Source organism: Papaver somniferum, chromosome 11 (assembly GCF_003573695.1).
Source record: "Papaver somniferum cultivar HN1 chromosome 11, ASM357369v1, whole genome shotgun sequence".
NCBI classification, from domain to species: domain Eukaryota; kingdom Viridiplantae; phylum Streptophyta; class Magnoliopsida; order Ranunculales; family Papaveraceae; genus Papaver; species Papaver somniferum.
In genome coordinates, this window is record NC_039368.1 from 106,447,990 (window position 1) to 106,474,518 (window position 26,529).

Consider the following 26,529-nt stretch of genomic DNA (forward strand, 5'->3'; position numbering starts at 1 on the left):
CTTGTGCAGGTTAATCAACTTGTATTTCCAGCTGACTTTTGTGTGTTAGAGATGAATGAAGGTTCACCGGACTCATCTCTTCCATTGCTACTTGGGCGTCCCTTCATGAAAACGGCAAAAACCATTATTGATGTGGATAAGGGAACGCTAACTATGGAGTTTGATGGATAAATAATACGTTTCAACATTTTTGAGACGATGAGATATCCTAGTGACGTCCACTCTTGTTTATCTATTGATGTTATGGATACATTAGCACAACAAGTGTTTGAATTGAATGGTGGCGATGCTTTGGAAACCATTTTAACTACATCCATGGATAATGGTGTAGAGTGTGGTAATAAAGTCAAGGAAGCCCTTGGTGATCTTAGTTCACTACAAGGATGCCCGGAAACTCATAATATCTCTTTTATTTCTTTACCATGCAGTGATGAAAAACTTTTACCATCTATTATTAAATCCCCAAAATTAGAATTGAAAGCTCTTCCAAGTCACTTAAAGTACTTGTACTTGGGTGACAAGGAAGAGTTACATGTGATTGTTTCTAACGAGCTTAGTGAATTACAGGAGCAACAACTTCTAAGGGTGCTAAGGAAGTACAAGACGGCAATTGAATGGACAATCGCTGATATCAAGGGTATAATTCCTGCCATTTGTATGCATAAGATTCGTTTGGAGGATGATGCAAAGCCTACAAGGGAAGCGCAACGTCGTTTGAACCCTCCCATGATGGAAGTTGTGAAAAAGGAGATACTCAAGCTTTTGGAAGTGGGTGTTATATACCCCATATCAGACAACAAGTGGTTAAGCCCGGTACAAGTAGTACCAAAGAAATCAGGTGTGACGGTGGTGGAGAATGATAACAATGAACTTGTCCCAACTCGTGTGCAAACCGGTTGGAGGGTTTGTATTGATTATAGGAAATTGAATGCCACTACTAGAAAAGATCAATTTCCTTTACCTTTTATTGATCAAATGCTTGAACGTTTAGCTGGACACTCTTACTATTGCTTCCTTGATGACTATTCAGGTTATAATCAGATTGTGATAGCACCGGAGGACCAAGAGAAAACCACTTTCACTTGTCCTTTCGGTACTTTTGCTTATAGAAGGATGCCTTTTGGCTTGTGCAATGCTCCAGCTACTTTCCAAAGGTGTATGGTGAGTATCTTTTCAGAATATGTTGAAAACATAATCGAAGTGTTCATGGACGATTTTAGTGTCTTTGGTGATTCATTTGACCTTTGCTTGGACAACTTGTCTTTAATCCTTGAACGATGTGTTGAAACAAACCTTGTGCTAAATTGGGAGAAGTGACATTTTATGGTAACTCATGTCATAGTTTTAGGCCATATAATATCTTCTAAAGGCTTGGAAGTTGATAAATCTAAGATTGACCTTATTCGTGCTCTGACCCCTCCCACTACGGTGAGGGAGATACATTCTTTTCTTGGACACGCAGGTTTTTATCGTAGGTTCATCAAGGATTTTTCCAATATAGCATCACCACTTTGTAACTTATTGCAAAAGGATGTGATTTTTAACTTTGATGAAAAGTGCATGGAGGCATTCAATCGCTTGAAAGAGCTTTTGATTTCATCCCCTATCATTAAACCACCGGATTGGAGCAAGCCTTTTGAGCTCATGTGTGATGCAAGTGACTATGCGGTTGGTGCGGTGCTTGGGCAGCGTGTGGGGAAGTTTCCTCATGCCATTTATTATGCTTCTAGAACGTTAAATGAGGCCCAACAAAACTACACAACCACTGAAAAAGAGTTATTAGCCATTGTTTTTGCTTTAGAAAAGTTTCTCTCTTATCTAATTGGTACAAAAGTTGTTGTCTTTTTTGATCATGCAGCACTTAGATACTTTCTTACAAAGAAAGAGGCGAAACGGAGGCTCATACGATGGATTTTTCTCTTGCAAGAGTTTGATCTTGAAATCAAATACAAGAAAGGAATTGAGAACACCGTTGCGGATCATTTGAGCCGAATTGCTGTGGACAAGGAAGTTATCCCATTGCATGAAAGCTTCCCGGATGAGCAACTATTCTCAATTGCCCTTGGAGAATCATGGTATGCGGATATTGTTAATTACTTAGTTTCTAAACAAATCCCAAAGGACTTGTCTCGTGCTGAGAGGGACAAACTTAAAAGGTTAGGTAACCAATACATATGGGATGACCCTTATTTGTGGAAACAAGGTAGTGACCAAGTATTACGTAGGTGCATTCCCGAATCTGAATTTAACTTTATATTGTCCTTTTGTCACTCTTATGCTTGCGGAGGACATTTTGGGAGTAAGAAAACAGCTCACAAGGTGCTTGAAAGCGGTTTCTATTGTCCAACCTTGTTTAAGGATGCACATAAATTTTGCATAACTTGTCACAGGTGCCAAAGAACAGGCAATCTAGGTGCTCGAAATCAAATGCCACAGACTTTTATTCAATTTATTGAAGTTTTTGATGTATGGGGTATTGATTTTATGAGTCCTTTTGTCAACTCTCATGGGAATTTTTACATCTTACTTGTTGTTGATTATGTGTCGAAATGGGTGGAAGCTAAGGCCACCCCAACTAATGATTCTAAAGTGGTTTCAGATTTTGTGCAAGCAAATATTTTTGTAAGGTTTGGAATTCCAAGGGCCGTAATTAGCGATGGAGGTTCTCACTTCAAAAACAGGTTCTTGCAAATATTGTTAAGGAAGTACAATGTGTCGCATAAGATTGCAACACCTTATCATCCACAAACGAATGGACAAGCCGAAGTTTCCAACCGAGAGGTGAAGTTCATACTTGAAAAGACGGTGAATCCAACAAGGAAGGACTGGAGCATGCGACTTAATGATGCTTTGTGGGATTATAGAACCACATACAAGACACCTATTGGGATGTCTCCTTTTAGGCTTGTGTATGGTAAACCTTGTCACTTACCTGTGAAGATTGAGCATAAAGCATTTTGGGCTATCAAGCAATGCAATATGGAGATGGATGGGGCTGGAAAGCAACGGAAGTTACAACTCCAAGAGCTAGAGGAGCTTCGCAATGATGCATTTGAAAGGTCACGCATTTACAAGGAGAAAACTAAGGCATTTCATGATAATATGCTTTCTAGAAAACAATTTTGTGTTGGGCAGAAAGTGCTTTTGTTTAATTCTCGCTTGCAATTATTTCCGGGTAAATTAAGGTCACGATGGATTGGACCTTTTATTGTTACTAATGTGTTTTCTCATGGTGCAGTCAAAATTCGTAGTATTGCTACAGGCAAGGAGTTTAAAGTTAATGGGCACCGGTTGAAACCATACTATGAGAACTTCTCTTCCGAAGTAGTGGAAAGAGTTAATTTTGTGGATGCACTCCCTCTGGAGGAGTCATAGAAAACAAGGAGATAGTCGGGCTGACGACTTTAAACCAAGTGCTAAGTGGGAGGCAACCCACCGATTTTGTATCTTTACCTTTATCTTTTTGTTTTTAAGTATTCTTGTCTTGTTTTTAGCTTTTTATTGTCTTGAATTTCCCACCTTGACTTACTTTGGATGATTCAATTTACATTGAGGAAAATGTAAAGTTTAAGTGTGGGGGAGTGGTTAAGCTTTTGCTTAGTACCTTTTTCATGCAATTTTTCAACTTTTTTGTAAATTAGTGAATACGAAACTCCAACTTGTAGTTAGTTTAGAGTCACATAGTATACATGTCGCTAAGATTACATCGAGAATCTCATAAGAGTGACTGAACTTAGAGATGACAGAGAACATGATCGGGTTTCTTACTTGTATAAGAGTTAAAGTTGGATTTAACCATCCCAGTGGCAAATGAGGTGCAGATTGAATTGTGTATTAGATTTGTGATCCCCTATAGTGGAGACTACCCATGTTACATTATGAGAGGCACCGACCTTCAATTTTTTGTACCTGTCTAAATATGTGCTTTTAGAGTGTGTATCACCGTACGTAAACTCCGGGTAGAATTGTGAGCTATCCAACCTCCCACCATAGAAGCACTATTTTGATTTCTTGAGTGCTGTTTTTATCAATCATGAATGGTGACATCGAATTGCTAACTTACATACCACTTGTAATCTTGTTCGCAGTTAGCACCTTCCACTTTATCTCTCTCTACACCAACGGGTCCATAGAAACGCCATCATCATCAACAAGAAGAAGAGCATCACAAATTCAAAGGAAAGTTGAAGACGTTCAAGGTTTATGATCAACGGTACAGAATGAGCAGATTTCAGATTCAAGTAAAGCAACAAGACAAGGAGAAATTTTCTTACAAGTCGAAGACTATTGTATAGGAGTGAAGATTATCAAGATGAGAATTCAAGAAGTATGATATCAAGACATACAAGTTGTGAAGAATTGAGTGGTAAATTACTCATACCATGGCCTTTGCATTTTCATTTGTTAGTTTGTATTTTATTTTCTCAAAAAAAAAAAAATGTTAGGTTCATCTTTAGTTTTATTTTATTTTGCTGTTTAAAACACCTAATTCGATATCTAGTATTTATGCTTTCTTTGATACCTTTCTTGTAAATTATGTGTCTTATGTTTGAATTTGAGTTATTTAGGTGTTTCGGAGTCATATGGCGCAAAAGAAGGAAGAAAGCACTCTTTTGGAGCGTAAGGGAAAAACCGTCAATTCACATGCGAGTTGTACTTAGAGCAGGCTGCGGTTGCGCAGCAATGGAGCGTAAAAGGACAGAAATGTCATTTCAGGCAAACACTATCGAGAGTCCAACTAAGTTTAAGGGAAAACTCTATTGAAGGAGTACTAAACACATGACATATGGGAATAAGGGGGCTGCCATATGGTTATCCCTTATCAGAAGTGACTGGCTATTTAAATCCACCCCAATCATTTCTAACCATAAATCGAGAAATGTGTTCTCATTCAATCATTAGTTACGCTTGAAATTGAGAAAAATAAGTAGCGGCTGCTATCACCTGAAGCTGATGTTGTCCGAGAGACTAGATCGATAAACAATGAGAGAAATTGGAGATCGATTTGAGTATGAAATGATAGAGTAAGAAGACCTGCTGCTGTTGAATCTCGAAGAACAAGAAAAGAGAATTGGGTCTGTCTTGGTGCTGATTTTCACGGGTTTCGCTTTGATCGAGTTTTATATGAAGATTGATTCAAGCAGATGGATTTACAGATCAATTAAGTAGTGGGCCTGTCTGTTGTTGAATCGAGAAGATCTGGTGGTAATTTGAAGATGAGAAGATTAAGGGTTTTGCTGCCAGATGAATTGAGAATGGAAGAAGAGGAATCAAAATTGAGGTTGAATTCAGTTAGGGTTTGAAGAATAGGAAATAAGAAATTCAACTTCTCAAATGAATGAGAAGTGGGTTTATCTGCTAAGGGTTAGTATCGGATTTGGGTTTTGATGATTGTGCTGTGAATCGAGTATCAGATGAAGAACTGTCGTTTAATTGGATCTGATTGAGACGAAGATGCAAGTGACGGGTTACTGGTTCTGGTGGTAAGTTAGAGCAGCTTTGAAGTGCAAAGAAGAACAAAATGGGGTATTGAGTTGGATTTCCAGTGTTGTCTGTTGCTATGATCTAAAGGGTTGCAAGAAGGTGCAGGTTATGGAGGAATGACTCAATGTATGTGTTGTTATGAAGATTAGTGGGATGAAACTACAGGGAGTGACATTGAAGTTGGCTGCAATTGAGTGATAAGCATGTGAGCTGAACTGAAATGGTGCTGCTGGATTTTATCTGGTAGTGACTGATTGATGCACTTGAGCTGTGATGCAGGGATTGATTAACTTGAGTTAGAAGCAGCTGTTGTAGGTTAAGGATTGAAGTTGTGTGTGAAGTGAAGTTGTAGGTGGTTGTAATGGTCTTGAACCAGAGCTGGTTGAGCCGAAATGGAAGTGGATTAGACTGTGTTTGATGCAATGGGTATTGAAGTATGAAATTTCAGCTGTAACTGGTGGTTGCAACTAAATGGACTGAGACAGTGGTGTTGCTGCTTCTGGTATGTTAGAGTTGAAGTTATGCATTTGAAGCTACAAGATGGCAGTTTGAGTTGTGAATGATGTGAAGCTGCACGGGATTGTAGTTGGTGGTAGAAGAGGACTGGTGTTTGCTTACTGCAATGGATTGGCAATTGCAGTAGCAGCTGGGAATGGAGCAGCTGAGATGACGTAGGGATGGTTGCTGCTAAAGTTATTAAGCTGGTCAAATGGGTAAAGCTGCAGTTCTGGATAATGGCATTGCAGGTGGAATGGAGATGTATTGATGACGAGCTCGGGAGGCAACAGGAATGACAATGATAAACACGAAAAGAAAGTGATTAATGACAGTATTGCTCGAAATTTGAGTAGAAGACTGTGATGGTGTTGGCTGGCCTGAGATGGTGCCTGAAGTTGTTGGAGTTGAGTTAGCAGCGCAGGGAAGACTTGAGTTTGCGTAGATGAATGCTAGGTATTTGTAACAGATTGAAAGTGAAGCTAAAGTGGAATGTGTTTGAGGTGCTGGGAAAGATGCATCTGTTAGGTGGTGTTTTTGTATAGATTAATCAACTGCAATGGATGTACACAGGTGGTATGACTGAGAAGGAGAATGATTGATCATGATGCAGCGGCTATGATGATGGTTATTTGTGAGAAGCAAGCCATGAGGTTGAGCTGCAGGTTACAAGAAGAAGTGCAACTGAACTGGAATTGCAGAATACATAATCTGAGTTGTGACCATGGATTGAGAGGATTAAAGCACAATCATTGTGCAGCACAAGTTCAGCCTATGCAATAGCTTAGGCCTTGGGAGAATGGAACAGTCATCTGAGCTGACTCTGACTCACTTAACCCAGTTGACCGAGTCGACTCGTTGACCCGACCGATTCAGGCCGTTGACCGGTGAACGGGCGGACTTTGCCGGTCAACTGAGAACTTTTCTGGCGACTCTCCGGCCACTTTTCGGCGACTTTTCGGCGGAGTTTCTACACGGGTTTTTATGACTTTTGGGTCACGCGGATTTTCGTCTAATGGGCTTTGAAATTTTGAGCTAATTTTGGGAAGCAAAGGGATATAAAAGAAGGACTTCTACAACTTTTGAGGGGATCTTATTTTTTTATTCTTCTTGGAGCTTTGGAGAAAACTACTTCTAGGGTTTGCTTTGTTTACATCTTCTTTATTATTTTATTGATCATGATGATGATGAACTCCATTATTATGAGTAACTAAATACACTTGTTGGTTATGGGATAAAAGTTGATTTCTCAATGCATGTTATTTGATTCTATGGATTAATTTTGTCTCAACTTTATTGTTTATGATTCGTGGTTTACAGTGTTTTAGGATATGATTGTTTGATTGGTTGAGTCCGGAATCGATCCGATTTACTTTCATCTCTAGATCTATATTAGGGTTTTCAATACGTAAGAGTTGTTTGTCCCTGATTTTAAGTAGCATAATTGTGGTTAGTGATTGTAGTGATATATCCTACTAGTCACATATGAATCATAAGCTTGGTTAAAACAAATTAGTGCTCTTACACGTTTGTTTGCTTTGATTAGTATTATTCCATAAATCTTAAAGCTTTTAGGGAGTTAAACTTAATTGTGCTTTTACACTTTGGGTTGCTTTTTAGGAAGAATTCACATATGCATCTTTTAATGTGGTTGTGATAAAATTAGGGAATTAGCGGGATACTCTTGCGATCAAGGTGTTCTAGGACTTTTAATAAATAAGATATTAAATTATCAATTCTATTCAATGATGAAAAATACATGCTTGTGAATGATCCTATCCCATGACCAATGTCTTCTCTTTATTGATTATTCCAATTATTTACTTTGCTTTACTTTATTTCTACTAAAACAACAACAACAACAAAAAAAAAAATCACTCTTGGTTATCTTAAAAACCAAAAAATTGCATAACAACAAAGGCCTCCCTGTGGATACGAACTCTTTCCTACCACTTTCTACATTATTGTAGTTGAGTAAGGAAGTGAAATTATATTTGTCGATTGACAACCGATCAAACCCTATGTCTTCTAATCATGTTCTATTTATGAGATTTAGAATTGGTTCTACTTTTTCCTATAAAAAGGCAATCCTCCCTCTTTTTCATCACTATTAAATATAATGTTGAGATCCCCTATTACTAACCATGGTTGTTTGCTTAGATTAACTCTATATGCTATGTCTTCTAGGTATCCCATGATTTCAAGTTTATGATCATGTTTAGGAGCACCGTAAAATCATGTTAGGAGCCATTCTTTAGAGTTGAAGTTATTTTTTACTATGACGTTGATCATATTTAAGTTCCACTAAACTACTTCAAAGTGGAACCCATCTACCTAAGCAATTGCTAAGCCTCCAGCAATTCCATCTGGATCCATAATGTGAGAATTGGGAAAGTAGTTCAAAATGCTTCTCATTAAGCATCTCTTTGATTTAGTTTCAGACAGAAATAAAATGTCGGGTTTCTCAATTTCTAGCAAAGATCTTAAGTGTTGTTTAGTGTTTTTCTGACCACATCCCTGTGTATTCCATGCTAGGATTTTCATGGTTAGAACTAAAATACTAAAAAAAAACAGAAAACCAAGAAATAACACCTAGTGATGGTGTTCTTAAGGTTGCTGCCCTAAGAAGACTTTGACAGAATGAGTCTTTACTTACTGAAATAAAGCGAACGGAACAGAAGTAGATGGCCAAAATAAATAAGCAATATAACAGCAAAAGCAGATGCTGCAACACCCTAATGTTGGTGTTCTTAAAGTTGCTTCACTAAGCAGTATTTGACAAAGATTGAGTCTTTACTCAGAGGATTGGAAAACATAAACAATTCAAGATTATCTAAGCTAATCAGTCAAGCAAATTAATGTAACACAATATAACAACGGATAGCAATTGAAGCAACACCCTAATGCTCATGTTCTTAGAGCTACTGGTTAACTCAATTGGATCAAAACTCAGGATAAAAGAAAATATTAACAGAGAGATTGAAAGATAAAAGATAAGAAGGGATTTGTAGACATACCTAGATTTTATGTTTTCCTTTTTCAGCAGCCTGGATTTGAAGTTGCTCAACTCTTTCGTTGATGGGAATTGAAGTTTCTTGGTTTGGAATCATAGATAAGTTCCCATATTGATTAAAAACGTTTTCTTGCTGAAAATCATTTTCAAAGACATTAAAGAAATCATTTGAACCTATAGAGCTATTAGGAGAAATGTCAGATTCATAGTTATCAGAGAAGGACATTGAAAAAGATGGATTACAGATCGGTGGTTCCATGGTTTGATTAGCTGATTCAGAAGAATATGGGAAAGTTATGCAGAAAGCAGGTTTAATGCTGTGGTCTTGAATCGCCTCATCTGGAGTGAAGAATCGTTCAACTGAATCTTCAATTTCTTCCTCGCCGATACTCAGAGGAATGAAATTTTCATCTTGACCAGGTGAAGACAAGATCTTATTAACAACATCCTGGAGTAATCCCGAATTCCTAATTTTGTAATTTGAGTCTGAGATGTCTTGATATTGATTAGAAGAGAAAATGAGAGGGCAAGGAGGAGATCCCCAGATCCTGAGCCTCTTACCCAGAATCGAATCATTATTAGTGGGTGAATGATAAGCCTCTCCAAAATCAGAAACTACCATTGACAAATCATTAGAAGAGATCTCGATTGGAAAAGATTGAGAAGGGATAACAGAACTTGGTGATAGAATAGATGCAGGCGATGCATTTGCATCAAAAACAGTTTCTCTATCTATCTTTTCATTAATGAGAACCTTAAAACCCGTTGCCCAGCTTTGCGATTCAACCTCCGATTCCGAGTCAGGACTTTCGTCATAAATATCTTCCAAGCCAAAATTGTATTTAGTTGCGCAAGTCTCTTGTATATGCCCTAATTTTATAATTTGAGTCTGAGATGTCTTGATATTGATTAGAAGAGAAAACGAGAGGGCGAGGAGGAGATCCCCGGATCCTGAGCCTCTTACCCAGAATCGAATCATTATTAGTGGGTGAATGATAAGCCTCTCCAAAATCAGAAACTATCATTGACAAATCATTAGAAGAGATCTCGATTGGAAAAGATTGATAAGGGATAACAGAACTTGGTGATAGAATAGATGCAGGCGATGCATTTGCATCAAAAACAGTTTCTCTATCTATCTTTTCATTAATGAGAACCTTAAAACCCGTTGCCCAGCTTTGCGATTCAACCTCCAATTCCGAGTCAGGACTTTCGTCATAAATATCTTCCAAGCCAAAATTGTATTTAGTTGCGCAAGTCTCTTGTATATGCCCTAGGCGCTTGCAGTGATTACACACTCGATAAGGCAGATCCATATATATAAATGCAATGGTTGATTCAGGATGTAGGCCGAGTTTAACTCTGTCAGAGGTTACTAATTGTCTTCCAATATTAATGTCTATGCGTGCAAAAACTTCTTACCCAGGTTCAGGTTGTGCATTAGTTGGATGAATTTTTGTAACAAATCCTAAATGAGTGCCTATCTATGCAGTGATATACTTGTCATAGTGAATAGACTGAAGATTTAGAAATTTAACCCAAACCGCAATTGTTTTCAAAATATTTTTTTCAATCGGCATTCCAGGAAACCATCTTGCCAAAGGGAAGGCATCACCATACAGGTGCCAAGGGGCATTAACAAGTATGTTGAACATGGCTCTCTGTCCGAGAATGAGATCATGAATACATTGCAACCAATTTGTTTAGTTTTAAAAATAGTTTTCTTTCCCCATCTATACTTTAGAGCTCTTGCAATGTCAGTTTAAGAAAACGTAGTTGTTGAAAAAATTCGAATTTTCCTGGTTAAAACCCTTTAAGACAGGCACTGGAAATGAGAGCACCTGAGTTTAAAATTTTTTCCTTTTTGTGGTAGCTTTACCCATCTGAATGGGTCGAGTACTCATTTGAGCGAAAAGGATTATTTGTTGTGGAGACACCATTTTGAAAAAGACAGTAGAGAATTAAGCTCTAGAGATGTATAAGGCTCTGTCAATCACAACCTTCTTCTAAATAGGAGACAAAAAGCTTTAATTACCTTTTAAAAGAACCAATAAGTTAAGGTGTTGGTAAGAAAGAAAATGACCTCACAGAGTCATAGAAACTGTAACGAAAGAAGAGGAAGAGAATGAGAATAAAGCATTTACTTCTCAGTAATTAAATTCTTTTTTGAAAGATAACCTATTAGGCTACGAATTTAGGGCGTATCAGCAAGCTAGATTGTTGTACACCATCCAAAGCTTGACACGTGAATTTGCAAGGCTGGATATTAAGATTTATCTTTAGTTTGAAAAGAAATTTAACGTATTAGTAAAAAAATCTGCAGTGAGATTTTTAAGCCATTCTTCTTTCGCCACGTCTTGTACTCCCCATGTAATAGGAGTCTCTTCGACAAGTACGTATGAAAGAAAAATGAAAACTCTTGGAAAACCGCAAGCGTTAGCTGGTAGAACATTTAGCCTTTAATGGGTACCCTTCTTTTGATAAGGGCTGTTCGATACCAGGCAACAGTAAAAACTAGAATCATATTTGGAAAAGTAAATTTAAACTTTTAAAATTTGAAAAATAGCCGTTGAAAATACATTCTTTCTAAATTCTAGATAGGTCCTTATTTGATATTTTTGTAAAAAGACACCGCTCCGGTGCCAAACATTTTTTACGAACTTACCGTTTGACTAAAATTTGTCCGGCCTTTCAAAAATTGGTTCGTTATCAGACTTTCTTCGCCTGACCGGATGGTTCAACCAGTAGTTCACTTTCAGTTTACCTTAGCCAATGGTGAAACGGTAAGATTTCCTTAGCAGAAAGTGCAACAAAATATTCAGGAGTTTTATGAACGAGAAGGCCAACGAGGACCTGATGCCTTACCTGTGATCATCGACAATCCTATGCCTCTAAGAGCTTATGTCGTCAATGATGATCAGGAGGGGTGTTTTATCATGTATTTGGATATATGATTGCCCAGAGTAATAATATTATCTAGTTATAATGATTTCCTGTAATGCTTTTTATTGCAATGATATTATGCAAATGCAGAATTGAATGAAATCTTAATTCTTATAATCTTTACATTTTAAAAGAGTTTGCAATCTGATATTCGATCATCGAATCAAAAACAAAGTTAGTCAGAGAATTAGAAAGATCATAAAAAAATTTAACAAATTTTTGATAAGAACTTTGTTTTTTTTTTTGAAAAGATCCAGCACCATTGAAACTCCCTACCTTTCGTTATCCGCGTTCATGTTGAGTGATCCAGGCTGCATACATCAGGGTTTAACAGAAAAACCCAGGTATTAAGAAAGTTACTCCATTAGGAGCGGAGCAAAAATTTTAGAGGAAAGAGAAAGAGGAGCAAAATATGTAACCTTGTTTATGTAGATAATACATTTTTTTTGGTGGGAAGAAACATGTGAGCTCTGCTTCGTCGCCCTGACGTAAGAATTTTCTCCTTCCATTGATGCTCTCTGTAATTTCTTTCCTAGGAATTCTTCTTATATACATTCATCAATTAATCCTTCTTGTTTGTACCCCAATATTTTACTCTAAAATGGGCTTAATATGCTCATCTTATTAGCCAAATATTAGAAGTCCATAAACAAATATCCAAGTCAAGGCAAGGAGGTGCCACATCATCATTGCCACATCAGCAGAGTGAACCAATCGGAATATGACGCGTCAGCACAAAGGTACATTCAACAGACAACTGTACAGTGACGTCAGCAAAACGCGTCACCAAGCCCGGCGGCCTCCCCCAACATCCTTGGTCGGCGACCTTTCCGGCGGATGTCAAATTCTGTCCGGCAGTTCGTGGGTGATACTACGCTTCGCAGTACATCAAACTTCAATACATCTGGGTTATTTCCACCCCGCTCTTGTACACTGGCGGATTTTTACGCCCACCTAGTTGAACCGAGCCGGCTCACTGAGTCCAGCCGAGTTGAGCCATTGGCTCACTGATATTTCAGCCCGTCCTTATTTGGATTGCGGATTTTTCCACCCTGCTGCGTGGGCCTAAACCCATTACATCTATTTCTTGGGTTTTGTCTCTTACACCTTTCTGCTGGCTTAGTTCCATAACCCTAGAGGAAGTTTCTGGAAACAGGTAATGTCCTGGAACATTCCAGGAGACATGGCATGACCAGTTATTACAGGAGGCATGCAGGGCCAGTTATTGCAATTTGTGTCAGGAGGCATGCAGGCCCAGTTATTGCAATTCATGCCTGCCTCGAAAACGGAAATTTGTAACATATAAATGGATGGTTTACAACCCTAAATGGTAAGCAATCTTATCTACACAAACCCCTGTGAAAAACTCTAGCTAACTTAAGCATCAAAGGGTTTTTGCAGGTACCCCCAACATTGTTCACGTGGAGAGAAAGGCAGCGGTTCGATCATCAACAAATCACCATCAGATTCGTGTTTGGAGGTGAAACTATTTTACCTTACAAATATTGGCGCCGACCAAGGGGATTCGAGAAAGGAGATCGTGTTTTCCCAAATCAAGTTGTGGCAGTAGTCAAACAAACTGCCGCGAAGGGTCGATTCTGCTAGCAATCCTCGACAACACTGGAGACACGAAGCTGAAAGGCACGAGATTGAGGTTCAGTCAGCACCGACAGTACCCACCGGAAACAAACAAGGTCGTGTTCGTGACAGAACCCCAGATCGTGGTCGTGATCGAGATCGTGTTCGTGACAGAACCCCAGATCTGAATAATCGGAGAGTCGGAAGACAACCAATGATCGAAGACGAATGAATGGATGTTGACTCCATGCCTGATGGACAAAACCCACGAGATCGAGTAAGCAGAGGGCATGTATTCGGCATCCCGTCAAGGAGGAATAACAATCGACGTGACCTGCGAGATGGACGAACGACGACTCCTAGTATAGAGGAAGAATTGTTGCGCTATCAGCTGAACGGGGTAGAGAAAGAGAATGCTCTCTTGATATTAGAACGAGAGAACCAGTCTCGACCAAGGACTGGAAATCTGAACAACCAGAAGGGTCGATCTGTATGGGTGCGCCTTGGAAGTCGAGTTAGCCCGCGAGATGCGGACCAAAACAAAGAAGAGATCGATCTTGAAAGACCAGAAAGAAATCTGTTGGTCACTGGAGATCATCCTAGAAGAAGGCGTGTACGAGCCCGACGAGCAGAAACCCAAGCACGACTAACTAAAACTCAGCAGAGTATGGCCAGAGTTACCACCCGCTCAAAACGTCTCAAGAATGATGAAGATGAGGTTCGAGATCGACACGATGAGAGAGAATTTTCACACGATTACTATGTTCGTTCGGAGCTAGGCAGAGCTGGAAGAGAGTCCACTGGACACCAAAGGAAAAGGATGAGATCTAAAGCTCATATTCCATAGGACCAAAACTATGAGTAGGAGGACAGTTCCTCAGATGGCGACGTAAACGCAATAACAAATGCTCGCCTTTTCAAGATGATCGAGAGAGTAATGTCGAAAAAGCACTCCAAAGAAGAAAGGATGGACAGGTTGCATCGAGCCGCAGGAGCTCCTTTCAAACTGAATATCAGAGAATTCCGGCCGCCAATGAATTTTCAAGTTTGCCAGAATTCGATGAGAAAACAGATCATCCAATCATCCAAATGATGGGAAGAAAGACAAGTCAAAGAACCGTTTGAGTGGACATCATAATGATCGAGGTGAAGTTCGAGAGAAAAATCAAGGGGAACGAATGAAAACTGGATATCAGAAATATCATGATATGAAGATGACACCATTGAACATACGGCTTATAGAATTGTATGAAAAAATAAGCAAGGATTTGAGCCCCCCATGGCCTTTTCCAGCAGAGACACATGATAAATGTGATAAGAGCAAATACTGCAATTATCATAAAGATCGTGGTCACAAAACTGAGAATTGTCGCTCTTTACAAATCGAAGTCCAGCAAATGATAGACGCTGGAAAGCTACAAGAGTACGTAAAAAGGATTTTGGGAAAGGTTCGGGACAATTTGGCACATCACATGTGATTAATGTCAGTCATGCAAGGATCCATTCAATGACCAGACGGTCATCGGAAGATGAAACCAGGAGAGAGCTCAGGCAATTAAAGGAATGGTACATGACAAATTACATCGATTTTGTCAGTGAAAATGGAGCAGAAATTCTGGAGCTTGGATGCAAAAAGATCGAGTTTTCTGAAGCAGACATGATAGGCATATATGCTCCCCACAATGATGCTATTGTTATAACATCTTGGACTGGCATGTTTCGTGTACACCGTATTCTAGTGGATACGGGAAGCTCAGTGAGCGTGCTATTTTCAGGAGAATATTCCAATATGAATCTCTCGCACGACTTGATCGAGGAAGACAAAAATCCAATTATCGGATTCAGTGGAGAAGTTACAAAGGTGATTGTGAAAATAAAGATGCCTATAACAATGGCTGACAAGTCCGTTCTAGGCAGTTTCCTGTTGCCGGATTGTCGAGCTCCCTATAATGAGATCGTAGGACGAGACTGGCTGCGTGCGATCGGTGAAGCCACATCCTCGTATCATCAGTGTCTGAAGTTTATCATCCTGAAGGGGTCGTGAAGGTTAGAAGCGACCAGATGGTCTCCCACAAGTGTCACGAGAATGCTATGGATGAATACCGAAAATCAGAAGTTAGCGGGTACCGAATCCTGCGAGTCGAACAAAAATAGCAATTACAGAATCCTCTCCCTCCAGAATCATATATGGGAGAGGACGCGGCTGAACCGCCAACGGTTGAGAAACTGATCGAGGTCCAGATTGGGGATGAGAAACACAAAACCATGTTCGTAGGGGCAGATCTACCGGCGAACGAGCGCGATGGTTTGATTACATTGCTGGGCGAACGCTGGCGTTTTCGCATGGAGTTTTGCTGAAATTTCTGGGATAGATCCGAACGTAGCCTGCCACAGGCTAAATATCGATGAGAAGTTCCATCCAGTTCGTCAGAAAACTAGGAATATGGCACAAAGCAAAAAATATGGAGTTGCTGCAGAAATCGAGAAGCTGTTGGAAGCAGGCTTTATACGACCGGTACAGTATCAACGATGGATGTCCAATGTCGTCCCGGTTCCAAAGAAGAATGGTAAAATTTGTGTCTGTATCGATTTTACCGATTTGAATAAAGCATGTCCGAGTGATCCGTACCCATTTTCGCGGATCAGGGATTTGGTGGATGCAACCTCAGGGTACGAAAGACTTCCATTCATGGACGGTTTTTCGGGGTATAACCAAATACCTTTTTTCGAGGGAGATCAAGAGCATACTGCCTTTGTGATTGACAGAGGATTTTACTGCTATACTGTAATGCCGTTCGGGCTAAAGAACACAGGGGCGACCTACCGACATTTGGTAGATCATATGTGCAAAGATCTGATTGGGAAGACGATGGAAGTATATATCGACGATATGGTAGTGAAATCTAAGCAAAAAGAGTCTCACTTTCTCGATCTACAGAAGACGTTCGATATCTTGAGGAGATACCGTATGAATCTCAATCCAACAAAATTTTCATTCGGGCTATCCTAGGGAAAGTTCCTTGGGTACTTGATGACGCACAGAGGTATCGAGGCAAATCCGGAGCAAATCAGAGCCATCAGAGAGATGCCATCCCAAAGAACAAAGAAGGAGGTCCAGAAACTAGCACGACGATTAGCATCTTTAAATCGTTTCATTTCACGCTCGTCAGATCGATTCAAACCATTCTTTGACGTTTTGAAGAAAGCGGTGAATTTTGGTTGGCCAAATGAATTCGAGAGAGCTTTCAATGAAATCAAACAATATTTGTCAACCCCCCGGTATTTGTGAGTCCAAATACTGGGAAACATGTCGGAGTTTATCTGGCTGCAACAGAGAACGATGTAAGCGCAGTGTTGTTTGTTACTGATCCACATGAAAAGCCTGTTTACTTCGTCAGCAAATCTTTGACGGGGGCGGAAACACGGTACAAAAAAATTGAAAAGATAGCACTTGCACTGTTGCATGCATCTCGTCGCAAACCATATTTCCAAGGGAGACAGATCGTAGTCTACTCTGAATATCTGCTGAAGAGAATCCTGGAACGTGCTGATGATTCCAACCGACTAGCCATATGGTCGAATTTTCTGGGGGCGTATGAAATAAAGTACGAAACCAGAACTGCAGAGAAGGGACACGCTCTGGCTACACTGTTAGCAGATTTCCCTGTGGACGACATAGAAACAGTTACCGAAGAAGAAGAGTTGTTGAACAAACCCATAGAGTCAACCATTAATCAGACTGGGGGTGAGTCCGCAATGGAGATTGATGTACCAGAGCCACTATGGACTGTGTTTACTGATGGGTCATCAAATATTGGTGAAGCCGGGGTTGGATGTGTCATCCTTACTCCCGAAGGTTCGTGTATCGAGAAAGCGACTAGATTAGGATTTCGAGAATCAAACAATGAAGCTGAATATGAAGCAACAATTATCGGTTTAAAAGCTATCAAATAGTTAGATGCGAAGAACGTGAAGGTGGTAACTGACTCTATGCTAGTAGTTAACCAGTTTCTTGGGACCTACAGATCCAAGGAAGAGAGATGGCCCTATATTTAGATCGTATGAGAGAGCTGGTAAATGAATTCGACCAATTCTCTATTGGGCAGGGACCACGTTTGGAAAACAGGCACGTAGACGCTTTAGCATATCTGTCTTCCGCAGTCGAAACTGATACCATCCGTTTCGTTGTACTAGATTTCTAAGAGTTACCTAGCATCTCCGACGACCACTTTGTTCTGGCTCTCGAACACGATAGTGGGGGCGTGAGGGTAACTACTTCAGCACAGGAACATGTCGAAAACGTTGACAACAATATGGATGTTGACAGTCCAGTTATAGACGATTCAGGCAATCCTGTGTCATATGTCTAAGTCCCTTGTTTTACTTATTCTCTCATTTTGCATTAGAATCTGCCAGTAGAAATATTCTTGGGTGTACTAATCATTCTGAGTGGAAGACTACCTTTCTTTAGACATTAGGATTACTGCACGTGTCTGGTATCGGTTAGGCCTTTGGGGATAAGGACCAGCCAATAAATGTGTAAGAATCAGGTTGAGGCGGCCATGAATGAATGAAACAATAATTTAGTTATCTCTTCTTTCTCTTGGGTTGATTCCTTGAATCAGATTTCTTTGTTACTTCAATTCTGTGTGTTAAGTTTTTGTGGAAACACAACAATTGGCATCAAAGCCGTTCTGTCCTCTCAATGGGTGGAGCAAATCATCCCACCATTAAAGACGTGAATGAAAATCTTCAAAAAAATTTAGAGAAATTCACTAAACAAATTGATGATCTCCCTTCACAATACAACACCCTTTCTTTATAATACAACAACCTCGCTGCACAAAACAAAGAGTTGAAGGAATCTGTATTGTCCAGAGAAGACTTTGTCAAGTACATGGAGAACTTCTCAGGCAAGAGGCCTGAAGAAACAAGAGATTTAGGTGGAGAATCTCATACAAATTATTTCCAACTCGGAGGGTTGATGTTCAATTATCCACAAGGGGGTCGTGATTCTAACAACGTCAAACGTTTTCCAAAGCTGGATTTCCCAAGATTTGATGGAGAGAACCCCAAAAGCTGGATTCAAAAGTATGACAAGTATTTCTTGCTCAACAACATTAGAGATGAACACTATAAGGTTACTATGGCAGCTATGCATATGGAGGGAAAAGCATATAAGTAGTTAACCAATCTGCAGTTTACTAGATCTATTACTTCCTGGTTTGAGCTAGCTGAGCATGCTTATATAGATTCGAAAATCCTGCAAATGACAACATATTAGGAATATTCAGTAAGTTATCTCAAACCACTACTGTAGATGATTATTTTGAGCAGTTTGAGAACTTAAAAGGGCTTTTATTTCGATATTATCATATGTTGAATGAACACTATTTTGTGATGAGTTTCATTGGTGGGTTAAAGGAGTAGTCAACCACTCTGTCAGTATGTTTCATCCTACTACATTAATGCAAGCATTTTCACTTGCTAGGATGCAAGAACAAACTCTCAATAATCAACAAAAATTTACCAGGCCTACCAATAAATTTTTCTCCACCACTAAACAATCTAGCCACCAAAGTTTTTCTCTTAAGCCTAATTCCCTCCCACCATTGATCCCATTACCAACAACCACCACTCAGCCTTTTAGATTTGCACAACTACCTATTAAAAGACTCACACCTGAACAAATGCAGAAACGCAAGACTCTAGGGATTTGTTTCAATTGTGATGAGGTTTATAGGCCAGGTCATTTTTGCAAGAAACAACAACTTTACTTAATGGTGGCCACATTAGCAGAAGCAGAAACTAGTGAACCAGATGAAGCAGTTACTGATGTTGATGATCCTCCAGCAGTGGAAAGTGACATGGAAATCTCCCTTAATGCCCTTACTGGCAATGCAATTGGTGACACTATTCGAATTCCAGGTTTCATTAACAATCATGCAGTATCTATCCTCATTGATACAAGTAGTACTCACAGTTTTATTGACTGTGACTTAGCTTATTCTCTTGGTTGTTGCATCACTCCAACTGCCAACCTGTCAGTTACTGTTGCTAATGGTGAAAAGACTACAAGTACTGGGATTTGCAACTCTCTTCATTGGAAAATGCATAATCATTCCTTCATTGGAAACTTGAGGTTATTTGCACTAGGTGGTTGTGACATAGTTCTTGGAGCAGATTGGCTCAGAGGTTTGGGTGATATCACTTTTAATCTTGCTAACTTAAGTGTTTCCTTTCTGTACAAAGGACAACAAGTCACATTGGTTGGAGCCCCTTCACCACCTGCATTAAGGAAGATTGGCCCCAAAGGAGTAAAAGAGTTTTTCAAGAATAATTTCCATGGAATATTTGCTCATTTGTACTCTGTAACTCCCAACCCCCCATCAACACCTCTTCCTCCTATCATCTCTGGCATTCTCCAAGACTTTCAAGATATTTTTTCTGAACCTACTAAACTCCCACCTCATAGATCTCTGGATCACTTTATTCCACTTCAACCAAATTCCACTCCAATAAACCAGAGACCATATAAGTGTCCTTATGTGCAGAAATCTGTCATTGAGCAGCTGGTACAAGAAATGTTACACAGTGGTGTCATTCAACCTAGTCATAGTCCATTTGCTTCTCCAATTCTGCTAGTTAAGAAGAAAGATAACAGCTGGAGATTTAGTGTGGATTACAGAAAGCTCAACAACATCACTATAAAAGATAAGTTCCCTATTCTTGTGATTGATGAACTTTTAGATGAATTACAGGGCTCTTATGTATTTACTAGAGTTGATTTAAGGGCAGGGTACCACCAGATCAGGGTCACAATGCAGGACATTTACAAGACAACTTTTAGAACCCATCAAGGCCACTATGAATTCACTGGCATGCCTTTTGGCCTAACCAATGCCCCTGCCACATTTCAAGCCTTAATTAATGACATTTTCAAACCCTATCTGAGAAAATTCATCTTGGTATTCTTTGATGATATTCTTGTTTACAGTCCTGATATAGAAACTCATGCCAAGCATTTACAAATTACTCTTTCTCTCTTGAGACAACACCAATTGTTTACCAAACTATCTAAATGATGCTTTGGCCAATCTGAATTGGAGTGTTTGAGACACATCATTACTGCACAAGGAGTGGTAGCTAATCCAGCTAAAGTCTCTGCAATGACCACTTGGCCTCTTCTAGCAAATGTCAAGGAACTCAGAGGTTTTTTTAGGCCTCACAGGGTATTACAGGAAATTTGTAAGACACTATGGATTGATAAGTAAGCCACTTACTGACTTTCTCAGAAAGGACTCCTTCTGTTGAACTGAAAGTGCTACACATGCCTTTAATGCACTCAAGAAAGCCATGACTACAACTCCAGTACTGGCCGTACCAGATTTTTCCAAGCCATTTGTCTTAGAGACAGATGCTTGTGACACTGGCATTGGAGCTGTCTTAATGCAGGAGAATAAACCACTTTCTTACTTCAGCAAGCCTTTGGGGCCTAGAGCAAGAGGTTTATCTACATATGAAAAATAGTTAATTGCAGTTGGTTCAGCTGTCACTAACTGGAGACATTACTTGCAAGGCCACTATTTTACCATCAAGACTGATCATGAGAGCATTAAATACTTTTTGGAGCAAAAGATTAATACTGGACTTCAACAAAAATGGCTGATGAAGTTATTGGGGTTTAATTATGACATTCAGTACAAGAAAGGAGTTGAGAACAAAGTTGTTGATGCTCTATCAAGAAGGCCTCATCCTACAGCTGAATTACTCACCCTGACACTCTCAAAACCTATGTGGGTTCAAGAAGTCATCTCCAGCTATGCACATGATCCAAAAGCTCAACAACTTATTGCTCAGCTGCTTATCTCTCCATCTGCCCAACACTTCACTTACCAAGATGAAATTTTAAGATACAAATCCAGGCTGTATATTGGAAGCAGTAACCATGTCAGGGATTCCATTCTACACTCTCTCCATGCTCATCTATTGGTGGCCACTCTGGCACACAAGCCACTTACATCAAGGCCATAACTCATTTTTTTTGGCCTAACATGAAGCAAGATATTTTCTCACTGGTTTCTTCTTGTGATGTATGCCAAAGAAATAAAGGAGAGCACACATTACCTGTTGGCTTGCTACAGCCTCTCCCCATACCTGATCAGGCATGGCAACACGTTAGCATGGATTTCATAGAAGGCCTTCCCAAAAGTGACAGAAAGGATGTCATTTTGGTAGTGATAGATAGGCTTACTAAGTACAACCATTTCATTCCATTTCAACATCTTTATACAACTTCTTCAGTGGCAAATGCCTTTATGCATAATATAGTCAGACTACATGGCCTACAAACTTCAATAGTTTCTGACAGGGACAAGGTTTTTACAAGTAACTTTTGGCAGGACTTATTCAAGAATTTGGGTGCACAACTGAAACTCAGCACTGCTTACCATCCTCAGACAGATGTCCAGACCGAGAGAGTCAATGCCTGTCTTGAGAATTATTTGAGGTGCATGACAGGTCACCAACCAAGACACTGGGCTAGTTGGTTGGATTTAGCTGAATGGTGGTACAACAGTAGCTTCCATACAAGCATCAAAATGTCTCCTTTCAAAGCTTTATATAGGTATGGAGCTCCTCATTTGGCATTTCCTTCTCAGGATGTGACTTCTGTAGCATCAGTGGAACAATATTTGCACCAAAGAGGTGAAATGTTGCAGTTTCTCAAAGATATGTTATCCAAATCTCAAGAACGCATGAAGTTCTTTGCTGACCAGAAACGATCAGACGGAGCATTTGAAGTGGGTGACCAGGTATATCTCAAACTCCAGCTATATAGACAAACCTCTGTTTCTCTGCGCAAAAATTTCAATCTCTCAACAAAATATTATGGGCCTTTTCCAATCATACAGAGGATAGGTTCTGTAGCTTATAAGTTGCAACTTCCTCTTGAGGCACGCATCCACCCTGTTTTTCACGTCTCTCAGTTGAAGAAGCGGATTGGTTCTCATCACATTCCTTCTCCCACTCTGCCATTAGTGGATCATGAAGGTCAGGTAGTGGTTACACCCATTGTTGTTTTGGATTCAAGGGGCATTTTCAGAGGAGACCACTCTGTTCATCAGCTGCTCATTCACTGGCCTAATGCCTCTGCTGAAGAAGCTACTTGGGAGGATGTTGCCAACATTACAACCCATTTTCCACATTTCAACCCTCGAGGACAAGGGTTGTTCCATCGGGGGGGGGGGGGGGTATTTTCATATGTCTAAGTCCCTTGTTTTACTTATTCTCTCATTTTGCATTAGAGTCTGCTGAAAATGCTTCAGACTGGCGTTTTCAGTAATTTAGTTATCTCTTCTTTCTTTTGGGCTGATTCCTTGAATCAGATTTTTTTGTTACTTCAATTCTGCGTGTTAATTTGTTGTGGAAACACAACATCCTGCTGAAAACGCTTCAGACTGGCGTCAACCTTATATTCGGTATTTGACAACCAGTGAACTTCCAGAAGATGAGCAACTCGCTTCAAAAGTAAAAACGACTGCATGGAGATATTCAATGACCGAGGGACAGTTATACCGCAAACCTATAGCTTTGAAGCCATTTTTGTGATCTATATCAGCCGAGGAAGGACAACATATATTGGCAGAGGCTCATTGTTGATACATGAAAATAATTATCCTTAGAAAAAGAATCCCCTTAACCTATTAGGGATTCCGTATAGGATAGAGAGACTTGGGGACTAGACCTAACCCACAAGGTTGGGATAGCTCTAGCCCATAAAAGAGCATGTTAGTCTAGTTGGGCTTGGTCCAAGGAAGAAAGAAATCCTCTTAGGGTTAACTAATAACTTAAAGGAAAGGAAATGGTAGTTTCGTAATATATTGATCTTATGGGTGCTTATCCATAAGAGGAGGATGAGGGATTATTATAAAAGGGGAGAAAGGATATTTAGAAAGGCATTCTGAACTCATCCATTCTCTCTCTTCACCTCTAGGGGATGGGATTGTTGTGGCTTGGACTTGCTTCTCTTTCCCACATTTACCTTATCAACATTGCGACCACAGTGGGAGGAGTTTATTCTCTCGCCCAGCAAGACCCGTCTGTCCCAATGTTCACAAAATCTCACCATGGATTTCTTTGCTCTTCGCGTCCATCCTTAGGCGCTTACCAGTTCAATTTGCAACAATAAAAAGTCACGTCATCCCTCTCCACGGATAACAACAGCACGCGTGTCCATCATCCGTAGTTGTTATCAGTTCAGCTTAAGAGGCTATCCGGAGTCTCAATTATTCTCCAACTTCTCATCCGCGATAAGTAATTCATAACAATTTTCACAGCTCCGCCAAAATAACCAAATCTTAGGTCATCACCACCCATCATTAACAGAAGCTACAAAAGAAGCTGCAACCATCACTGCCTTAAATCCGGAGAATCTACACCAAGACCAATCCGGTCTCAATTCAGCAGAGAAGAGCCTGAACAATGAGGAGTCGATGATCGAGCTTTCAATTTCCGTTCCTTCCACTCACCTACGCCGAGTCATACTAGCAGCCACTTCATCTTCCTCCGATTACATCAAGCTACACCAACGTCACTTCTCTCTTCATCGCTTGAACTTACTGTATAGATAAATCAAGGACAACTCAGATCCGGATATGAAATCGACTACCATCGCTTCACTACAAGACCGCAGTGAGAAAGTTGAGTTTCTCGCTCAGCAAGACCACTCCGCTCAATTCTCACGATATATTTCTTTTTTATTCTCCACAAGCCGCTTCATCCCTCCCAGCCGACAATTGCACCTATATGTATCATCCGTAGTACCGATACATCTCGAGACTACACCATCCGGAGTTTCTTGGTTCTTCTCTCATCCGCAGCCATCTTCAATAATCTTCATAGCTCCGCCAACACGACCTAATCTTAGCAACAAATCATCGTCACCCATCATCAATAGAAAGCTACAGAAGCAGTCACAACCATTACCGCCTTGAATCCGGAGAATCTACACCAAGATCAACCCGGATGATCTTCTAACCTTCCGAGAAGCTTCGTTCGCTCCGCTCACTTCATCCCCTCCAATTGCATCGAGCTACATTGCCTCCCTCTTCATCGCTTGCATAATATTGTAAATTAAGTACCAATCCGATCCAGAGAGGAATCGAATGTCAGCGCTTCACTATACCAGCTCTGATCCATCCCAATTTCCATTTATCCAAAAGTATATCAACGCGCCTTCATCTAAGCAACAAGAACACGTCAAAGATGAAATTAGTAAATGGAGAACGTCTAAGAAGATAAAATCTATAACGAAGGTCTCTTGAATGAACCTAGTCTGAACTCCACCGCTTAAGAGGGAACTCCTACTGCTTAAACGACATATCTGGGTGAATAGGATTGTGCCTTTGTATGGAGCATTATGATGTGAACAGATTCAACTTGTGAAGAATCCGCAAAGTCTGAACCTATTGAGACAGTCCAGGCAACTTCGAATTTGTAAGATCGAGGGACTAATGCAAATAGGCGAGCTCTAGCCCCAACTACAGCAGTAAAAGCTCAAAGGGAATCATGGAAAAGCCAGTTCTCTGCCGCAATACAGAATAAATGTTGTCAATTTACATATCACGAAAATCTAGAGGCAGTGGTTGATTCGTTATGCATAAATAGAAGCAGCTCGACTTGTGACAATGCCACCAGTACTTCTCCTCTCCACGGAACTACCACTCCGGCTCTGATAGAAGAAATCCACAGGGAAGTAGCAGTGCAAGACTTAATCCCATTAGCGGTACTTGACTGCACCATCTCCACCTATCTTCCTCCCTCAAACCCTTGACGTAGCATACCTCCAGCAGAAAACGCCAGGAAAAAGCCATAAAGACGCCCGCCTCATCTCATAAAAGGCTAAGTGTTATCTTGTTTAACTCAACTTCATTTCTCAAATGATAACTTGCACATGGTTTATCTCTTGTAACTACTAGTTACGATATTAGTCAGTAGAGAGGATGCTTAGATGTATCCGCGTTCTATATTCCATTTCCTTGAGCAACTTTGCTAGGGATCTAGTTAACTATACCCTATCCCCGTGAATGAGCATCTCTTCAAAATGTATACCTTATTATATTTTTTGGTCTTGAAGCCATGAATGCCTTTACGTATTTAGGCGGTTATGGAGAGCAGTCGAGTTTTTGTAGGCTTTATTTAATGCGTACTACGTACTCTGCCGCTTATGCTCATCGACACCACTAGCTTGTTCTGTTGCTTGTTGCTACTGATGATGTCAATCAGGGAAAGAGTCACACTAGAGGAGTTCAGCAATCAAGATGTGTTAGTTGGATGTCTATGGATACCGTCGTCACCATCGGGATTAGTGTTAACAAACACCACAGTAATACAACGCGTGATCTCACCAACGTCGCTTCTCTTCTCATACCTTTAACGCATGATCCTGCCGCCACCAGCTCCGCTACTGACAACGGCATCGGCACCTTCCATCCATAGCTGCGACCAACTCAACTCGTGAGAGCACCACCAGCGCTTGTCCTCTCTATGAAACTACCAATCCGACTTTGAGAGCTGCAGGAAGCACTACTTCGCTGCATCAGCGTCTCCATCTTTTCCGCTTGCGTCTTTGTATGACTGCACCACTCGATTGCTTCAATACCGCTTGGCTATACCAACGCCGCATAGTGCCAATTTCCTTTCAGGTGAGCCCCAAGCAATTACGAAGAGAAGTTATTAATGAGTACATGGTAAAATATATCCAGAAATTTCAGAAAAAAACAAAGCCATCATCAAGATCCTTCATGCACTGGCGTCACAAAGGGCTCGACGCGTGACTTAATGCATAGCCGCACAACCGCTACCCATGCTCTGAGAATATGAAAAGCTTCAAACCGCTTCAAAAAGATAAGTACCTACTGTCTTTGCTTATTCTCAGTTAGCATTTATCTTATGATCCTTGGTTATTTTAGAATATAAACCTGTGCATTTTGAGATTACTTAGACACATAACTGTT

At 40.2% G+C, this 26,529-nt stretch overlaps 2 protein-coding genes and 1 long non-coding RNA gene across 3 annotated transcripts; all 3 read left to right on the top strand.

Moving 5' to 3' along the window:
- Positions 1–4,138: 4,138 nt before the first annotated feature.
- Positions 4,139–7,255, top strand: LOC113323347. Its single transcript, XR_003347550.1, has 2 exons — positions 4,139–4,366; positions 4,569–7,255. It is a non-coding gene; the product is annotated as an uncharacterized LOC113323347 (long non-coding RNA).
- Positions 7,256–15,956: 8,701 nt separating this feature from the next.
- On the top strand, positions 15,957–17,467 carry LOC113324871. The gene is made up of 2 exons (XM_026573154.1): positions 15,957–16,479; positions 16,848–17,467. Exons 1-2 carry the CDS (start codon positions 15,957–15,959, stop codon positions 17,465–17,467), a joined length of 1,143 nt encoding a protein of 380 aa, XP_026428939.1.
- A 1,736-nt stretch (positions 17,468–19,203) lies between these two features.
- Positions 19,204–20,598, top strand: LOC113324872. The gene has a single exon (XM_026573155.1). It carries the CDS (start codon positions 19,204–19,206, stop codon positions 20,596–20,598), a length of 1,395 nt encoding a protein of 464 aa, XP_026428940.1.
- Positions 20,599–26,529: the final 5,931 nt, after the last annotated feature.

Coding starts and splice junctions, on each gene's coding strand:
- LOC113324871 (XM_026573154.1), top strand. CDS start 15,957: ATGGCACAAAGCAAAAAATATGGAGTTGCTGCAGAAATCGAGAAGCTG. Junction 16,480..16,847: donor CGATATCTTGAGGAGATACC/GTATGAATCTCA, acceptor TGGCTGCAACAG/AGAACGATGTAAGCGCAGTG.
- LOC113324872 (XM_026573155.1), top strand. CDS start 19,204: ATGCAGAAACGCAAGACTCTAGGGATTTGTTTCAATTGTGATGAGGTT.